Source organism: Vombatus ursinus, unplaced genomic scaffold, assembly GCF_900497805.2.
Source record: "Vombatus ursinus unplaced genomic scaffold, bare-nosed wombat genome assembly UNPS02014782.1, whole genome shotgun sequence".
NCBI lineage: Eukaryota > Metazoa > Chordata > Mammalia > Diprotodontia > Vombatidae > Vombatus > Vombatus ursinus.
In genome coordinates, this window is record NW_020954560.1 from 2819098 (window position 1) to 2837315 (window position 18218).

An 18218-nucleotide genomic window follows, 5' to 3' on the forward strand; every position below is an offset into this window, starting at 1 on the left:
TAAATCAATGTTTTTTTCAGCCTTCTTGATTGTTAGAGAACATTATTCAGTTATAAAATGAAGGTGTTGAACTAAATGACCTCTAAAAAGGTGACCCTGAGACATGTTTATTAACTTTCCAGTTGGCGCCAAACTGGGAGAAATAGCTAATAAACTAGATGATATTAAGATTCAAAAATATTTTCAACGAACTAGTGCATTAGTTCAGATATTATGAGATGTAGTTTCATGGAAATAAATGTAAAGTGTGTTACCCTTGGATTCACTGAATTAATTTTACAAGTTCATTATAAGGGAAACAGGGCCACATAGCAGCTTCTTTGAAAAAAATCTAAGGTTTTTAATGAACTGCAAGCTCAATGTAAGTTAATAGTATAATATTGCAGTCATTTCAATAAGACTTTCTTAAATATTTGCTATGTGCAAGGTACAATGCTTGACTGGGGCTTCAAAGAGGAAAATGTCATGGTCTGTGTCCTCCAGGTCTTTACATTCTACTAGGGGGAACAACTCGTACACAGAAAAATACAAGTAATTTCTAAAGAAAGGAAGTGACAAGAAGAGAAATCTAACAGTTGATGGGGGTAGGTGGGTGGAAAAAGAGTCTTGTGTCAGAGCTGGCACTGGAGCCTTGAAGGGAGTTGGGGATTCTGAGAGGCAAAGGATGAGAAACAGCCTTAGAGACTTAGAGGAGAGCCTCGACTAAGACGTCGAGGTAAGAGAAGTCATGTCGTGAATGGAGAACCACCCTCCATTGAGTGAGTTCTCAGTCTCTTAATTAAATAAAAACAAAAACTCTGAGCTTTCACTTCATGCAGCAAGCTGGTGAAGGTGACAAAAGGCAAAAAATGGTCAGGAGGAGCCATGGGAAGACAGTCAATTCTAATGTACTGTGGGTAGAGCTGTGAATTAGTCCAACTATTCTGAAAAATAATTTTAAATTCTACTAGAAAAGTCATTAATTGTACATATTCTGTGACCCAGTGAAAACCACAACTGGGCATGTACCCTAGGAGATCAAAGATAGGGAGAGGTGTCATATATATTGAGATACTTAAAGCAACACTTTTTGGGGGATGTGGGGGGCATAGCAAAGAATTGGAAGCAAAGCAAGTTCTTATTGATTGTGAAATAGTTCACCAAATTGAAGCAGTGGATGTTATTGCTCTAAAACAAATGATGAATATGAACAATTCAGAAAAACTTGGGAACTCCTGTATGAACTAATGCAATGAAGTAAGCAAAACTAGGAAAACAACATTTGCAGGAAAAGATATTAACAATGAATGCCCTATAGAGAATGGGGAAAATGGGGTTAGGAATAGTAGTCAGAATGCTGAGAGTCAGAATCACAATATGCTTGCTAGCTATTGTAATTGCTGTAGTTTCTCCAGACTTAGTGACTGTAGAAGGGAAGGAGTGGTCATTTTGCCACTGCCAAACGTTTAAGCCCAGCCTTATATCTCAGCCATGACTAGAGACCCATTGGTATTTTAGATTTTGATAATGAAGAGACATCATACGGACTTTATTTCCCTTCTGCTTGGTAATACTTTTTTGCCTTGTTTATACTGCCTTGGTCACTTAGGTTGCCGAACAGGGGAAGCAAAGCTTACAAAAGGATTCAATCTGGCTGCCCGTTTCATCATTCACACCGTGGGACCTAAATACAAGAGCCGCTATCGCACAGCAGCTGAAAGCTCCCTATATAGCTGCTACAGAAATGTACTGCAATTGGCAACGTGAGTCTGTGTTTCTAGATATAGAGTTTTCCGTCTTAGAGGTTCCACTTTTATGTATATGCAGCTCAGTGACATATAAGAGGCAAATGCCAGAGCAATTAGATAATTCAAAAGGATTCTACTATACAGGTTGAATTCTCTTCTAAAAAATTTGAGAGGTAGGGAATTTGAAAAGTTCAACATAAATAGGAAAATGTTGGAGAATGACATAAAGCCTTTGCTTTACTATTAAAATTTTAACTTAGTGTTTAGTAAATGTATAAAACAGACAGTACAAGTTAATTTTATCAGTATATCATTTTTCCCCATATTGGGTGGGTGACTGAGTCAAATTTTAAAGATGGTGCTGAATTTTGAAGTATAATATTTGTGACTCAATTCTTGTTTTTTCTTGTCTACAGGGAGCAGGCAGTGTCCTCTGTAGGATTTTGTGTCATCAATTCTGCAAAAAGAGGATATCCTTTAGAGGATGCCACCCACATAGCACTCCGTAAGTCAGTGTGGACGGTGCTGTATCCAGTTATTGATGGAATAAACTTAACCAAAAATATTTTATAATATACAAAGTTTAAGCTTCTGTGGAAATCAATTGAGTCTATTTAATAACAGCATAAGTAATATTTTATATGCATTTTCATCTGTCTTTGTATGGTTTATACATCTTTTAAGTGTATTAATGGTGGCTTATACATATTTTAAATATATTAACGGTATCATGACATTATTGCCAGGTTTACAAATGAGAAGATTAAGATGCAAAAAGAGTAGCATGACCAAAGCTATACAGCTAATCAGTCATTCAGCCAGCAAGGCTTTATTAAGCTCCCAGTGTGTGTTAGGCAGTATACTAAGCATTGGGGATACAAAGAACAGCGAAAAACAGTCGTTCCTTACAAGGAACTCAAGTCTAAATGGGGAGACAAAATGCAAACAACTATGTACAAACAAGATTGTACTGGGAAAGGCTTCTTGCAAAAGGTGGGGCTTTAATAATAATAGCTGAGATTTAAAGGAAACCAGGGAATTAAAGAGGGAAAGACTTCAATTATAAACTGTTGATATTGATCCTATTCTTTTACTTTCACTAACTTCTTTTAAAAAAAAGTAGGGTGAACTGGAGGCATTAAATGAAGGAAAAAATATAAGAAGATATGATAGGGGGAAAGCACAATTATCAGTCATAACCATGAATGTGAATGGTATTTTCATCCATAGACTAGAGGGAAAGTAGCAGAATGGATTAGAAAGCAGAATCCAACAGAGTTGTTTATAAGAAACACACCTAAAACATAAAAATTTACAGAATTAAAATTGAGTTGAAACAATTTTGCCTCAAGGAAATTTAAAAAAGCAGGACTGGTGGTTATGATCTCCAATATGATAAGAGAAGATACAGAGTATGGTTAAAAGACAGGCAACAAAATTACATTATTAAAGCCTTCACAGATAAATAATGTCAATACTTAATGTATGGAAACTGAATGGTATAGCATGTAACTACTTAATGGAAAAGTTAATTGAATTATAAGGAATAAACAGCAAAATTATAATAGGTAAAGATCTCAATATACCCCCTTTAAACCTCAACAAATATAACCAAAATATTTTTTAAATGTTAAGGATTTCAGTAGAATTTTCAAAGACATAGATGTAGTAGCTCTCTATGAACTTTATCTTAATATGGTAAACAATGTAATTCTAGAGGTCTTTCTAATAATGTCAGGGGTAGGAGCAGCTATGTGGCACAGTGGATAGAGAACCGGCCCTGAAGTCAGGAGGATCTGAGTTCAAATCCGGCCTCAGACCAAACACCTGACACTTACTAGCTGTGTGACCCTGGGCAAGTCACTTAACCCCAATTGCCTAAAAAAAATAATAATAATGATGATGTCAGGGGTAAAACTAGAATGCCATTGTCACTACTTTATTTGGTATATTATTAGAAATGCTCCTTACAACAAAAAATGATAAAAATAAATTGAGGGACTAAATGTTGACTAAGAATAAACAACTTTTGCAAATAATATGATAGAGAATTGTAGAGATTTCATATAAATAATGAAACAACTTCAGTAAAGTAGCAAGATATAAGATAAATCCACATAAACCATCAGCCTTTATATTACCAACAAAACTCAGTAGAAAGAAATAGAAAGGGAGATTCCATTCTAAAGAACTAGGATATGTAAAACTTTGAGTACATCTACACAGGAATTATATGAATGCAACTACAATATACTCTATAAAAAAATAAAGACAGACCTAAATAATTGGAGAGAGATTGATGGTGCATAGCTGAGCCATGTCAATAACATAAAAATGTCAATATGTAAAAATAGATTTGCTTATTCATTGCTGTACCACACTACCAGTGAGTTGCTTTAGTGAACTAGACAAAATATAAACAGAATTTATCTGTAGGAAAGAAAGATCAAGAATCTCAAAAGAAATAAAAAAATGGAAAGCAAGGTAGGTCTAGCAATACTAGATCTCAAACTATATGACGAAGCTATAATCATCAAAAGTAATTGGTATTGATTAAAAAGTACAAAAGTTGATCAGTGAAACACAAGATACACAAAACCTAGAAGCAATCGAATGTAGTAGCATAGTATTCAGTAAACCAAAGTGGATCCAGCTCCTGGGGCATTGTCTCACTATTCACAGCAACCTTTGGGAAAAATGAAAACCAGCTTGGCAGAAATAAGGTTTGGACCAATAGCCCAAACCATACAACAAAATAAGCTCCAAATGTATAAACATAAAATGTCAAATGATAAACTAAAATAGAGGAGCTGGGATGGAAGTACCTTTCACAATTATGGATAAGAAAATAGTTCTTAACCAAGCAAGGGGTGGAGAAGATGACAGGAGATAAAATGGACAATTTCGATTACATAAAATTTAAAAAAACTTTATACAGCAAAGCGCAATTGAAATTAAAAGGGAATTGTTTAGCTGGGAGAAATACTTCCAGAAAATTCCTCTGATATTGGACTGATATATAAGATATATAGGAGTTAATAAAGATATAAGAATAAGAGCCATTCCCCATTATATAAATGGTAAAAGGATATGAACAAACATTCCTCATAAAAAGAAAGAAATGCAAGGTAACAGCCTTATGAAAAAAATGCTCCAAAGTCACTGATAATTTTTAAAAAATACAAATTAAAACAACTCAGTTACTACCTCACACCCATCAGATTTTCAAAGATGATTTTTTTTTTTACTTTTCTTTATATCTCCAACATTCATCATAGTGTCTGGCATTAAATACTTAATAAATGCTTGTTGATTTGACAAAAAAGAAAAACAACAGTTCCGTAAAGGATTGTGGGGAGGACAGGCGCATTAATGCCCTGTTGGATTCAGCCATTTTGGAAATGAGTGGATTCAGCCATTCTGAAAAACAGTTTGGAACTTAACCCACAAAGTCATCAAGTGATACATTTCCTTTGACCTACTAACACTTCTGCTAGGGATATGTCCCCAAAGATGTCAAAAATAAGGAGGAAAGAACCCATATAAACAAAAGTATTTATAGCAACACCTTTTTACTGTTGCAAAGGATTGGAAGCAAAGTGCACAGTCTATCTATTAGGGAATTATCAACAAATTATCATGTATACGTAATGGAATATTATTGCCCCATAAGAAATGACAAAAAGGATGGATTCAGATAAATCTGTAAAGACTTATCTGAAGTGATATAGAATAAAGTGAGCAGAACCAAGAGAATAGTTTATATAAGAACTCCAATATTTTAAAGAAAAACAGCTTTGAAATTCTAAAGAATTCTGATAAAAACAGTGACTAGTTATGATTGCAGAAGACTCATGGTGAAGCCTGACTCTCACCTCTTTGGAAGAGAAGTAGTGGGCTGTAGGTATGGAATGAGACATGACCAATTTGTCAGTTTGTTTTGTTTGTCCACACCTGTAATAAGGTTGGGCTTTTATTCTTTGTCGGAGAATGTAGTGGGTAGTAGTAGTAGTAGTAGTAGTAGTAATGCAAAAAAGAATGAAAAAATTATCAATTAAACATTTCTAAAATACTCAGAAGAAAACAGAAGGAAGTTCAGAAAGGACACAGACAAACTAGACAGTGTTAGTACTGCTATGTTAAATTTAATATATGCTTTAAAAAAAATAAGTAGATTCATGGTTCATGTACAGTATTTTCTTTCTATATGGAAATGTTCATATTTGCTGGTGTTTGTGAAATTCTTAATTAAGAAAAGGAATTTTTTTAAAGTAATTTTAAAGTAATCTGGAGGAAGGGGAGGTCACTAACAATGGCAGGGATCATAAAAAGCCTAATGTAGAAAGTAGTGTTTGAGTTGAGCCTTGAAAAGAACTGAAGAGGACCCAGAGGCAAAGCTAAAGAAGAGGCCATGGCGGAGAGGCTGTTGAAGTCCATGTTGTTCTGTCTTGTCTCTTTATGAGCCCATGGGCCGTAACAGGCCAATACTGTCCGTGGGGTTTTTTTGGGCAAAGATACTGGAGTGGTTTCCCATTTCCTTCTCAGAAGTTAAGTAACTTGCCCAGAGTCACACAGCTAGTAAGTGTCTGAGTGCAGATTTGAACTCAGGACTTCTTGACTCCAGGTCCAGTGCTCTATCCACTGAGCCATCTAGCTACTTCTGCCATTGAATTTCTACTCATCCTTGAAAGCCTAACTCAAATGCTTGTTCCTCCTTGAAGCCTTTCTGGACCTCTTGCTCCACTGCTAACTTTTTCAACTTAGACATCTCATGGCTGTTGTTTTGTAAGCCTCAAATATGTTTGTGAATTATCTTAGATTGTGTGTGTGTGTGTGTGTGTGTGCGCCTGTGTGTCTGTGGATGTGTGTGTGATATTCCACTATTACACTCTAGACTCCATGAGTTCCAAAGACCGTATCTTGTCTAAACTGCAAATGTCTTCCAGTGTTTAGCATAATGCTCTATGTACAGTAGGCCCCTAATAAATATTTGTTTAATTAAATAAACTTGAATGGAAATTTACTAAATGCATAAAACAGCTTGGACTTCAGACTTCAAGAAAGATAGAAGAGGGGCAGGTAGGTGGCCTAGTGGATACAGCACCAGCCCTGGAGTTAGGAGAGGACCTAAGTTCAAATCCAGCCTCGTACACTTGACATTTACTAGCTGTGTGACCCTGGGTAAGTCACTTAACCCCTATTGCATGGTCAAAACTAAACAAGAAAAAAAAAGGTAGAAGAGAAGTTTAAGTTTCTTAAAGATGCCCCCAAAAACCCAAAATATGTGTAAAAAGTTTTTATGGCTCTCCTATGCTCATCCCTTCTCCATCTTTAAGTTTGCTAAAAATAAATATGTCAAGGAAGAACATTTTGATTTATATTCATGTTTTGTAATTCCTCTCCCATGGTGAAAATCTACTGTAGTTATTTATTGCAAAAAGGGCTATACTCTAGAAGAATCAGTCTAGTTCTTTGCGAGTACCAAATGATAAAATTCCTCTCCTTTTTTTTTTTAACAAAGAAAGGGAAGCGGGGCAGCTAGGTGGCGCCGTGGATAGAGCACCGGCCCTGAAGTCAGGGGGATCTAAGTTCAAATCTGCCTCAGACCAAACACTTGACACTTAATACCTGTGTGACCCTAGGCAAATCACTTAACCTCATTTGCCTAAAGGAAAAAACAAAAAAACAAAGAAAGAGAAGGTAGAATGAAACCCAAAATAATTCTGAATTATTTAGACTGATAGATTATTGTTATTGTAGATACTCATGATGAGAATACAAAGACTTTTAAAGAAAATTATGAAGCATTGGCTGGATATTGAATAGGGGAAGATCTCTTTGGAAGGAGATTCAAGAAACTTTAAAAAAATTTTTTTTAAAATATGGTATTTTTTCAATTACATGCAAAAATAATTTTTAACATTTTTTTTTTATTTTGAGCAGCAAATTGTCTCTTTTCCTTTGTTCTCCCACCCCCGCCATTGAGAAGGCGAGCATTTTGATGTGGGTTATACATGTGTAGTCATCATGTAAAACATGTTTTTATATTAGTCATGTTATGAAAGAAAACAGACCAAAATAATAATAATAAAATATAGAAAAATAAAGTTAAAAAAGTATTTTTCAGTTGTCATTCATACTCCATCAGTTCTTTCTCTGGAGGTAGGATAGCATTTTTCATCATTAAGTCTTTCAAAATTGTCTTGGATTTTTGTATTGCTAAAAATAGCTAAGTCATTCACAGCTGATCATCATACAGTATTGTTGTTACTATGTACAGTGTTCTTCTGGTTCTGCATGCTTCACTTTGCATCAGTTCATATAAATCTTTCTAGCTATTTCTGAATGCAACCTGCTTGTCATTTCTTATAGCGCAATAGTACTCCATTACAATCATATAGCACAATTTGTTCAACTATTTCCCAATCGATGGATATCCCTTTAATTTCCAGTTCTTTGCCACCACAAAAAGAGCTGCTATAAATATTTTTGTACATATAGGTGCTGTTCCTTTTTTTTTTTAATCTCTTTGTGACCCAGACCTAATAGTGGTATTGCTGGGTCAGAGGCTATGCATAGTTTTATAAAGCCTTTTGATCATAGTTCCAAATTGTTCTTCAAAATGGTTGGATCAGTTCACAGCTCCACCAATACCGCAATAGTGTCCCAATTTTCCCACACCCCCTCCAACATTTGTCATTTTCCTTTTCTATCATATTAGCCAATCTGATAGGTATGAAGTGGTATATCAACGCTGTTTAATTTGCATTTCTCTAATCAGAAGTGATTTACAGCATTTTTCATATGACATTGATAGCTTTGATTTCTTCTTCTGAAAACTGCTTGTTCATATCTCTTGGTCATTTATCAATTGGGGAATGACTTGCATTCTTATAAATTTGACTCACTTCTCCACATATTTGAGAAATGAGGCATTTATCAGAGAAATGCAGTAAACATTTCCCCCCAGTTTTCTGCTTTCCTTCTAATTTTGGCTGCATTGGTTTTGTCTGTGTAAAATCTTTTAAAATTTAATGTAGTAAAAAATATCCTTTTTATACCCTGTAATACCCTCTATCTCTTGTTTTGTTATAAATTCTTCCCTGATCCATAGATCTGACAGGTAAAATTTTCCATGGTCCCCTAATTTGCTTATGGTATCATCTTTTATGTCTAAATCATGTACCCATTTTGGCCTTATCTTGGTATACAATGTGAAGAGTTGGTCTATACTGAGTTTCTGCCAAAGTGCTTTCCAGTTTTCTCAGCAATTTTTGTCAAATAGTTCTTGTCCCTAGAGCTTCAGTCTTTGAGTTTATCAAACTCTAGATTACTGTGGTCATTTACTGTTGTATATTGTGTACCTGATCTATTCAACTAATCCACCACTCTATTTCTTAGCCAGTACCAGATTGTTTTGATGATTGCTGCTTTATAATAGTTTGAAATCTATACAGCTAGGCCACCTTCCTTCACATTTGTTATTTCATTAATTCCCTTGATATTCCTGAGTTTTTGTTCTTCAAGATGAAATTTGTTATAATTTCTTTCTAGTTCTATAAAATAATTTTTGATACTTTAGTTGGTATGGCACTAATAAGTAAATTAATTTAGGTAGAATTATCATTTTTATTATATTGGCTTGGCCTACCTTTGAACAATTAATATTTTTCCAATTGATTATATCTGTCTGTATTTGTATGAAAAGTATTTTGTAATTATGTTCGCATAATTCCTGGACTTGTCTTGGTAGGTAGACTCCCAAGTATTTTATATTGTCTGCAGTTATTTTAAATGAAAATTTCCTTTCTATCTCTTGCTGCTGGACTTTGTTGGTAATATTATAGAAATGCTGATGATTTATATGGGCTTATCTTATATCTTTCAATTTTGCTAATGTTAATTATTTCAGCTAATTTTTTAGTTGGTTCTCTAGGATTCTCCAAGTTTAACATCACACCATCTGCAAAGTGATAGTTTTATCTCCATATTGCCTATTCTAATTCCTTCAATTTTTTTTTCTTCTCTTATTTCTATAGCTAACATTTCCAGTATGGTATTGAATAATAGCAGTGATAATGTGCATCTTTGCTTCTCCTCTACTTTCACCCTTGATCTTATTGTGAAGGTTTCTAACTTATCCCCATTACATGTGCTTGCTGATGGTTTTAGACAGATCCTACTTATCTTTTAAGGAAAGCTCCATTTTTTACTGTGCTCTCTCTAGTGTTTTTAATAGGAATGAGTGTTGTATTCTGTGAAAAGCTTTTTCTCTGTCTATTGAAATAATCATGATTTTTGTTTTGTTATTGATATGGTCAGTTATGCTAATTTTGTTGTTCAGTCATGCCTACTCTTAGTGACCTCATTTGGGTTTTCTTGGCAAAGATACTGGAGTAATTTGTCATTTCCTTTGCCAGCTCATTTTAACAGATGATGAAACTGAGGCAGACAAAGTTAAGTGACTTAGCCGAAGTCACACAGCTAATAAATAGCTAAGGCCAGATTTAACTTATGAAGGTTAGTGTTGCTGACTCCAGGCCCAACACTCTATTCGCAGTGTCTCCTAGCTGCTCCCAGTTATGCTGATAGTTTTTCTATTATTGAACCAGTCCCACATTCCTGTTGTATAAATATAGTGTTATGATCTTGATTATATAATGACATTTGTTATATATTGCTGTAATCTCTCCTTGCTAGTATTTTATTTAAAATTTTTGAATCAATATTCATTTGGGAAATTGGTCTGTAGTTTTTCTCTGTTTTTTGCTCTTTCTGGGATAGGCATCAGTGCTATATTTGTGTCGTAAAAGGAATTTGGTAGGACTCATTTGCCTGTTTTTCTAAATAGTTTATGTAGTATTGGAATTAATTGTTCTTTAAATGTTTGGTAGAATTCACTTGTGAATCCATTTGGTCCTGGAGAGTCTTAGGGATCTAACTGTTGGCTTGTTCAATTTCTTTTTCTAAGATAGGGTTATTTAAGTATTCCATTTCCTCTTCTGTTAATCTGGGAAATTTATATTTTTGTAAATATTCATCCATTTCACTTAGATTGTCAGACTTATTAGCCTGCAGTTGGGCAAAGTAATTCTTAATAATTTCTTTAATTTCATCTTTGGTGGTAAATTCACCTCTTTCATTTTTGATACTGCTAATTTGGTTTTCTTCTTTCTTTGCTTTTTTTTTTTTTTCAAATCAAATCAAATCAAATCTGGTGTTTTTTTCCCCATAAAACCAGCTCCTAGTTTTATTAGTTCAATGGTTTTCTTATTTTCAATTTTATTAATCTCTCCTTTAATTTTTCAGGATTTCCACTTCATTGCTTAATTGGATATTTTAAATTTTTTTTAGTTTTTTTTTAGTTGCATGTCCACTTTATTAATCTGCTCTTTCTCAATTTTATTGATCTAAACATTTAGAGATGTAAAATTTCTACATAGTACTGCTTTGATTGCATCCTATAAATTTTGGTATGTTGTCTCATTGTTGTTTGTCACTCTGTTTAATGAAATTATTGATTGTTTCTATGATTTGTTCTTTGACCCCTTCTCTCAATGCAGCCCTCTTTCTCATCCCTTTATTTACTTATTTTTGGATATCATCCCATTATAGTCAACTCACACCCATGCCCTGTGTCTGTTATACTCCCTCTAACTGCCCTAATAATGAGAAAGTTCATAGGAGTTAGAAGTATCTTCTTTCCATGTAGCAATGTAAACAGTTTAACCTTATCAAATCTTTTATGATTTCTCTTTCCTGTTTACCTTTTTATGCTTCTCTTAAGTCTTTATTTGAAATTCATATTTTCTATTCAGCTCTGGTCTTTTCATCAAGAATGCTTGAAAGGATTCTATTTCATTAACTGTCCATTTTCCCCTCCTGAAATATTATGCTCAGTTTTGTTGTGTACGTGATTTTTGGTTGTAATCCTAGTTCCTTTGCCCTCTGAAATATCATATTTCAAGCCCTCCGATCCTTTAACGTAGAAGCTGCTAAATTTTGTGTTATACTGATTTTAGTTTAACAATATTTGAATTATTTCTTTGTGGCTGCTTGCAATATTTTCTCCTTGACCTGGAAGCTCTGGAATTTGGCTATAATATTCCTGGGACTTTTCATTTTATGATCTTTCTCAATAGGTGATCAGTGGATTCTTTTAATTTCTGTTTTACCCCCTGTTTTTAGGATATCAGGGCAGTTTTCCTTGGTAATTTCTTGAAAGATGATCTTTAGACTTTTTTTTTTGATCATGGCTTTCAGGTACTCTAATAATTCTTAAATTATCTCTCCTCAATCTTTTTTCCAGTCTTTTTCAATCTTTTTTTAAATGAGGTAGTTTATATTTTCTTCTATTTTTTAATTCTTTTGATTTTGTTATATTATTTCTTGATGTCTCATGGAGTCATTAGCTTCTACTTGCCCAATTCTAATTTTTTAAGGAATTCTTTTCTTCAGTGAGCTTTTGCACCTCCCCTTTTGTTTGGCCAATTCTACTTTTTTTTTTTTTAATTTTTTTTCAACATTCATTTCCATAAGCTTTTGAGTTTTAAATTATCTTCCCTTCCCTTTTTCCCTCCCTCCCCAAGATGGCGTGCAATCTGATATAGGCTCTACATATACATTCCTGTTAAACATATTTTCACATTAGTCATGTTGTGTAAAGAAGAGTTCTAACCAAATAGAGAAACCACAAGAAAGAAGAAACAAATGAAACAAGAAAAAAAAGAGCAAATAGTATGTTTTGATCTGCATTCAAACTCCCTAGTTCTTTCTTTGGATATGGATAGCATTTTCCATCATGAGACCTTTGAAGATGTCTTAGATCCTTGCATTGCTGAGAAGGGCTAATATCAGCGTTAGTCATTGCAGAACGTGGCTGTTACTGTGTACAACGTTCTCCTCGTTCTGCTTGCTTCACTCAGCATCAGTCCACACAAGTCTTTCCAGGTTTTTCTGAAGTCTGCTTGCTAATCATTTCTTACAGCACAATAGTATTCCATTACATTCATATACCACAACTTGTTCAGCCATTCCCCAATTGATGGGCATCTTCTCAATTTCTAATTCTTTGCCACCACAGAAAGATCTGCTATAAATATTTTTTACATGTGGGTCCTTTTCCCATTTTTATGATCTCTTTGGGATACAGCCCTAGAAGTGCTATTACTGAGTCAAAGGGTATGCACATTTTTATAGACCTTTGGGCATAGTTCCAAATTGCTCTCCAGAATGGTTGAATCAGTTCACAACTCCAACAATGCATTAATGTTCTAATTTTCCCGCATCGTCTCCAACATTTATCATTTTCCAGTTTTGTCATGTTAGCCAATCTGATAGGTGTGATGTGGTACCACAGAGCTGTTTTGATTTGCATTTCTCTTATCAATAGTGATTTAGAGCATTTTTTCCACATGACTATAGGTAGCTTTAATTTCTTCATCTGAAAACTGCTTGTTCATGTCCTTTGATCATTTATCAATTGGGGAATGACTTGTATTCTTATAAATTTGACTCAGTTCTCTATATATTTTAGAAATGAGGCCCTTATCAGGGTTGTAAAAATTCTTTCCCAGTTTTCTGCTTCCCTCCTGATCTTGGTTGCATTGCCTTTGTTTGTGCAAAAACTTTCCAATTTAATATAATCAAAATTATCCATTTTGCATTTCATAATGTTCTCTGTCTCTTGTGTGGTAATAAATTCTTCTGTTCTCTATAAATCCGACAGGTAAACTATTCCTTGCTCTCCCAGTTTGCTTATAGTATCAGTCTTTATATCTAAATTGTGTATCCATTTTGACTTTATTTTGGCATATGGTGTAAGATGTTGGTCTTTGCCCAGTTTCTGCCATACTCTTTTCCAGTTTTCCCAGCAATTTTTGTCAGATAGTGAGTTCTTATCCCAGAAGCTGGGATCTTTGGGTTTATCAAACTTTACCAAGCTCTTTTTTCATGATTGTCTTGCATTACTCTTATTTCTTTTCCCAATTTTTACCCTTGCCTTGCTTGTTTGATTTTTAAAATCCTTTTTGAACTCTTCCAGTAATTCTTTGTAGGCCTGAGACCAATTTACATTTTTTCTTTGAAGCTTTGTATGTAGTTGCTTTGACATTGTTGTGTTCTTCTGAGTTTGTGTTTTGATCTTCTCTGTTGCCATAGTAACCTCCTATGGTCAGGTTCTTTTTTTGTTGTTATTGTGTGCTCATTTTTCCAGCTTATTTCTTGACTTGTAATTTTACATTAAATTTGGGCTCTACTCATGTAGGGGGAGAAGACTATCCCAAACTACAGCTTTTTCATGCTGCTCTTTTCAGAGTTAGTTCTGGGGGTTAATGAGTTCTCAGTTCTTCCAAGGTGGTAGGATCTAAGGAGTAGTGTAGTCACTGTTCTCCTGGCCTGTCCACTGGTCTGTGAGTGACCACGGACGCTTTTACTCCCTGAAACTGTGAACAGGGTCCCTGTTCCTGCTAGTGCTCCTCCTCACCCAGAGACTGCAACCCAGAACTACATATGGGCAGTGCAACAGAGCCTTGCACCCAGTGCCAGCAAATGGACCTTTGTAATCTTCTGACCAATTGTCTGAACCTCTTACTATCTGTGAGCTGAGAGCTCCCCCAGTGCAGTCGCCCCTAAGGCCTGCTGCTGGCTTGCTGGGGCATGGCCTGCACTGGACTGCACTCCACTCTCACCCCAGTGAGACAAACCTTTCCTTCCAACCTTATAAGTTGTCTTGGACAGGAAAATTGTTTTACCCCATCCTTTTGTTGCATATAACTGCTCCAGTATTTATTTTGAGGCGTTATTTTAAAAGTATTTGTAGGGAAATTTGGGAAAGCTCCTTTACTCCACCATCTTGGTGCTCCCTCCTCAACAAACATTTTTTTAAGTACCTACAATGTATAAACACTATGCTGGGCGCTCATGATACAAAGACAAAAACAATATAGTCCCTGCCTTCAAGAAGCTTTCTTTGTGCCTGGAGGATACAGTATGTACCAGCACATAAATAAAATTTTTTTAAAAATTATAGAAAGTAATTTTAAGGAGAAAAGAAGTCTTAACAGCTGGAAGCAGAGGTGTGGGTGTAAGTATGAAGGCATGTCAGGAAAGACCTCACAGGAGTTATGGCAATTTACCTATGTTCCGAAAAAAATTGGATTCTGTGAGGCTGAGAGGTAAGCAGTCAGGAGTGGCTGCTTGTATAAAGGCACAACGGAAAGAGATTTGTGTGGACAGGGAACAGTTGGCAGTCTGGTTTGACTGAAACAGAGTCATTACATTAAGGGGGAGTGTGTGACGTACAGGGGACAGTGCTCTGTAGGATGTCCCAAAAGTGTTAATGCAATTTTATACTGTAACATATTTTTACCACCATTTTCCCTTTATAATTTTTTTAAAAAGAAACTTTTATCATTTGCTACTCACAAAGATCTTTAGTTTCATTCTTCATGAAGCTTTAATAGCTTAAAACAGCACTAAGAGTTTTGGGCCACCCCCCTGTATTGTTGACTCCTTTACGACTCCCAGTAATTGGAGAAGCAGAGCCCCCTACAGTTGACCCTGAGCATTTTTGGTAGCTCCAGAATTCTTCTCTTCAGGGAGGTCCATGATTAAGCCATGTGTGGAATATAAGTATATAGGTAGACTATGTAACACACTATAACCTTTTTTAGGGTTGACTTCTCTTTCCACATTATGGTTTCTTGCTTAGTATAGTCTTTCTAATTCTTTTCCATAGGCACAGTGAGAAGATTCCTAGAAATTCATGGGGAGACCATTGAAAAAGTAGTATTTGCTGTCTCTGAGCTTGAAGAGGTATTTTTCTAATTGTATCATATGGTCAGAATTCTTAAGAAATAAACAGTTGTCTTGTGATCGTGTTTGTCTTATTGAAGTGAATTTGGAGTGCTGATAAAGATGCATCCTGAATGTCTTAATATTTAACACTTACTTTTGCCCACCAGATAGGACTACAAAACACCTATTGAAATTCTGACTGGGTAACATTTTGACATTTTAGCTTAATGCTTTTAGAAAATGCATCAGTTCACTTTGAGTTTGAACTGGTTTACTACTTTTTTTATTTAATTATAGTTTCATTCAAAATCAAATTAAAAAAATTAGTATTTGATTTTGGATCACTTTAAAGTTCAGCAGATTAGCATAGCTAATTATCACTTTTACTTAATGATCAGTTTGTTTCAGGTCCTTGCTATAGAATTTATAGATACAAATAGAAATACATATTCATACATAATACACATGCACACAATATGTACGTATGTTAATATGCGGACTCATGAATATGCTGGTGTATGTTAGTCTCCCCCACTACCTTCCACCTTAATTGACTAGACATAATAGACATAATATGAAAGCATTGCCCACATCTGCTTTGAAGAAGTTACTTATTTTCACAAACTACTTTCCTCCCTGTTCACAGGCAACCTACAGAAAGCTACTGCCTTTATATTTTCCAAGGTCATTAAGGGAAGAAAGCCAGTCTCTACCCTACCTTCCTGCAGATATTGGAAATGCCGAAGGGGAGCCAGTAGTACCAGAGCGACAGATCAGGATTAGTGAAAAACCAGGTGCTCTGGATGGTGAGTTGAACACTTAGCTCTACCTTGGGAACGTCTGTTATCTATGAATCAATGAAGAGCTAGAATTGAATCAGAAAGGCTTCTTTCACCTCTGAGAGGCTAACTTATAGTGTTACCCAACAGAAAATTCATACTTCTTGGTTATATCTGTCTTTGTGACTTAGACCTGTGTCATGATCCTGTCTTCTTGAACAGATTGCATGATTATTGTCATCTGGATGCTATATTAAACAGGATTACCATATGCCTCATAGTTGAAGTGCTATATTAAGGAGCAAATTGCCAATTTTACATTCTTCCTTTTTAGATTAAAATTCTCAGCACAAAGTAACTTTGGCTCCACAATTGGGTCAGAACTTTAAAAATGTATTTTATCATGCAGGTATACTGGTTTAAAAAAGTCCTTTACTTTTAGCCTTTTTTCTGTCCCGATCATTTTATCAATACAAATATTGCTGTTACAGACAACCTAGAAGAAGATGAGGGCTTGGGAGCTGATCTCTCCTTCATTGGATCTCATGCTTTTGCTCGAATGGAGGGAGATGTTGATAAACAGAGACGACTGATTCTTCAGGGACAGCTCTCAGAGGCAGCTCTGCAGAAACAGCATCAAAGAAAGTAAGACTAATGCACCCTATGTGAATTGGGGGGGAAATCCCAAAGATATATACACATATTGCTTATTCTTGTTTAGATTTGCTGTTAGTGAGAAAGAAAATAGGGAGTGAATACTGTCAGACACTGCAGAGAGGTCAGGAATTTTGGTAACCTCAAAGAGCTTAGTTTCATTTGAGTGGTGGGGAAGAAAGCCAAATTGTAAGAGGTTGGGAAGTGAGTTAGGATGAGAAGGAAGCCCAAATATTAGTTATCTTCTCTTCTGACAGAACCTGTGAATCTTCTTCATCCAATGTAGAGCATGCGAAATTACTTTCTCCACACAATAGAAAAATACTTTTCCTGATCTTTGTTAAATGCGTTATTCCTGACCAACAGTCCGTGATTCCTATCTTTTAGTTTTTGGCCCAGCAACTTGAATACTATTCTCTGACACCAACTTCTTAACTAGCTACTAATTTTGATACCTGACTTTCTCTTCTGAAGCCCCTACCCGCAGTCAGCAGCAGGGCTAATGCTAAAGGCATGCCATGACCTTTAGGCTTTATTTTCTGCTCAAAGCTTCATAATCCACAAAAAATGTTTTCTAAATTCCTTTTGGCAGGACACTTTATCACTTCAGTGAGTCACCAGAAATGGGGCGTGAGATTATATTTGACAAATTTCTGGAAGCTCTGTCACATCCCCTTTAAACACTCTGGGAAGACAGTGTGTATGTTATCAGGGCAACATATGGCTTTTGTGCTATCTCTCGGTAGGAAACACCAACGATCATGTATCTTCTTCCTGTGCCCTATACTGTGTGTCTTCTCTCGTTGTTGAACCTGTTCGTCCTCCTTACCATCCCAGAACACCGTGAGAAATTATTTCTTCCTCAAAGGGTCCAAGTCTACCCTTTTATAACCTTCAAACATCCAGTGGTCTTTTCTCTTTCTTTTGTTGTGTTTTTCTGCCCTATAGACTGCTGAAATTGGTCTGGATCCTTTTCTTTCTTTTCACATTCTTTTCCCTTATTGTTTTCTTATTTAAGCCTTCTTCTATTCTTTCATTTTCCCTGATCCCCAGTAAGCTGAAAAGTAGAGGAGTGTTCCTTCATTTCTTTCTCACAAGTGGATCTTACCTTGAGCATTGCGTAGTGGAAAGAGCTCTAAACTTTACCCAGGAGACTTGAGGATTTGAGTCGAACCATTTTATTCATATATATATATATATATATATTTATGTGACAAATCAACCTCAGCTTCCTTATTTGTAAAATGATTATAATCCTTGT

General features: G+C 35.3%; 1 protein-coding gene across 4 annotated transcripts in view; it reads left to right on the forward strand.

The window, feature by feature from the left end:
* The window catches only part of GDAP2 (ganglioside induced differentiation associated protein 2), a 73931-nt gene that overhangs the window by 6474 nt on the left and 49239 nt on the right, over positions 1-18218 (forward strand). For all 4 annotated transcript variants that reach the window (XM_027866716.1, XM_027866717.1, XM_027866718.1 and 1 more), the window contains exons 4-8: positions 1589-1742; positions 2144-2232; positions 15466-15542; positions 16171-16330; positions 16795-16948. In XM_027866716.1, the coding sequence (XP_027722517.1) occupies positions 1589-1742; positions 2144-2232; positions 15466-15542; positions 16171-16330; positions 16795-16948 (634 nt within the window). The remainder of the gene's footprint in view (positions 1-1588; positions 1743-2143; positions 2233-15465; positions 15543-16170; positions 16331-16794; positions 16949-18218) is intronic.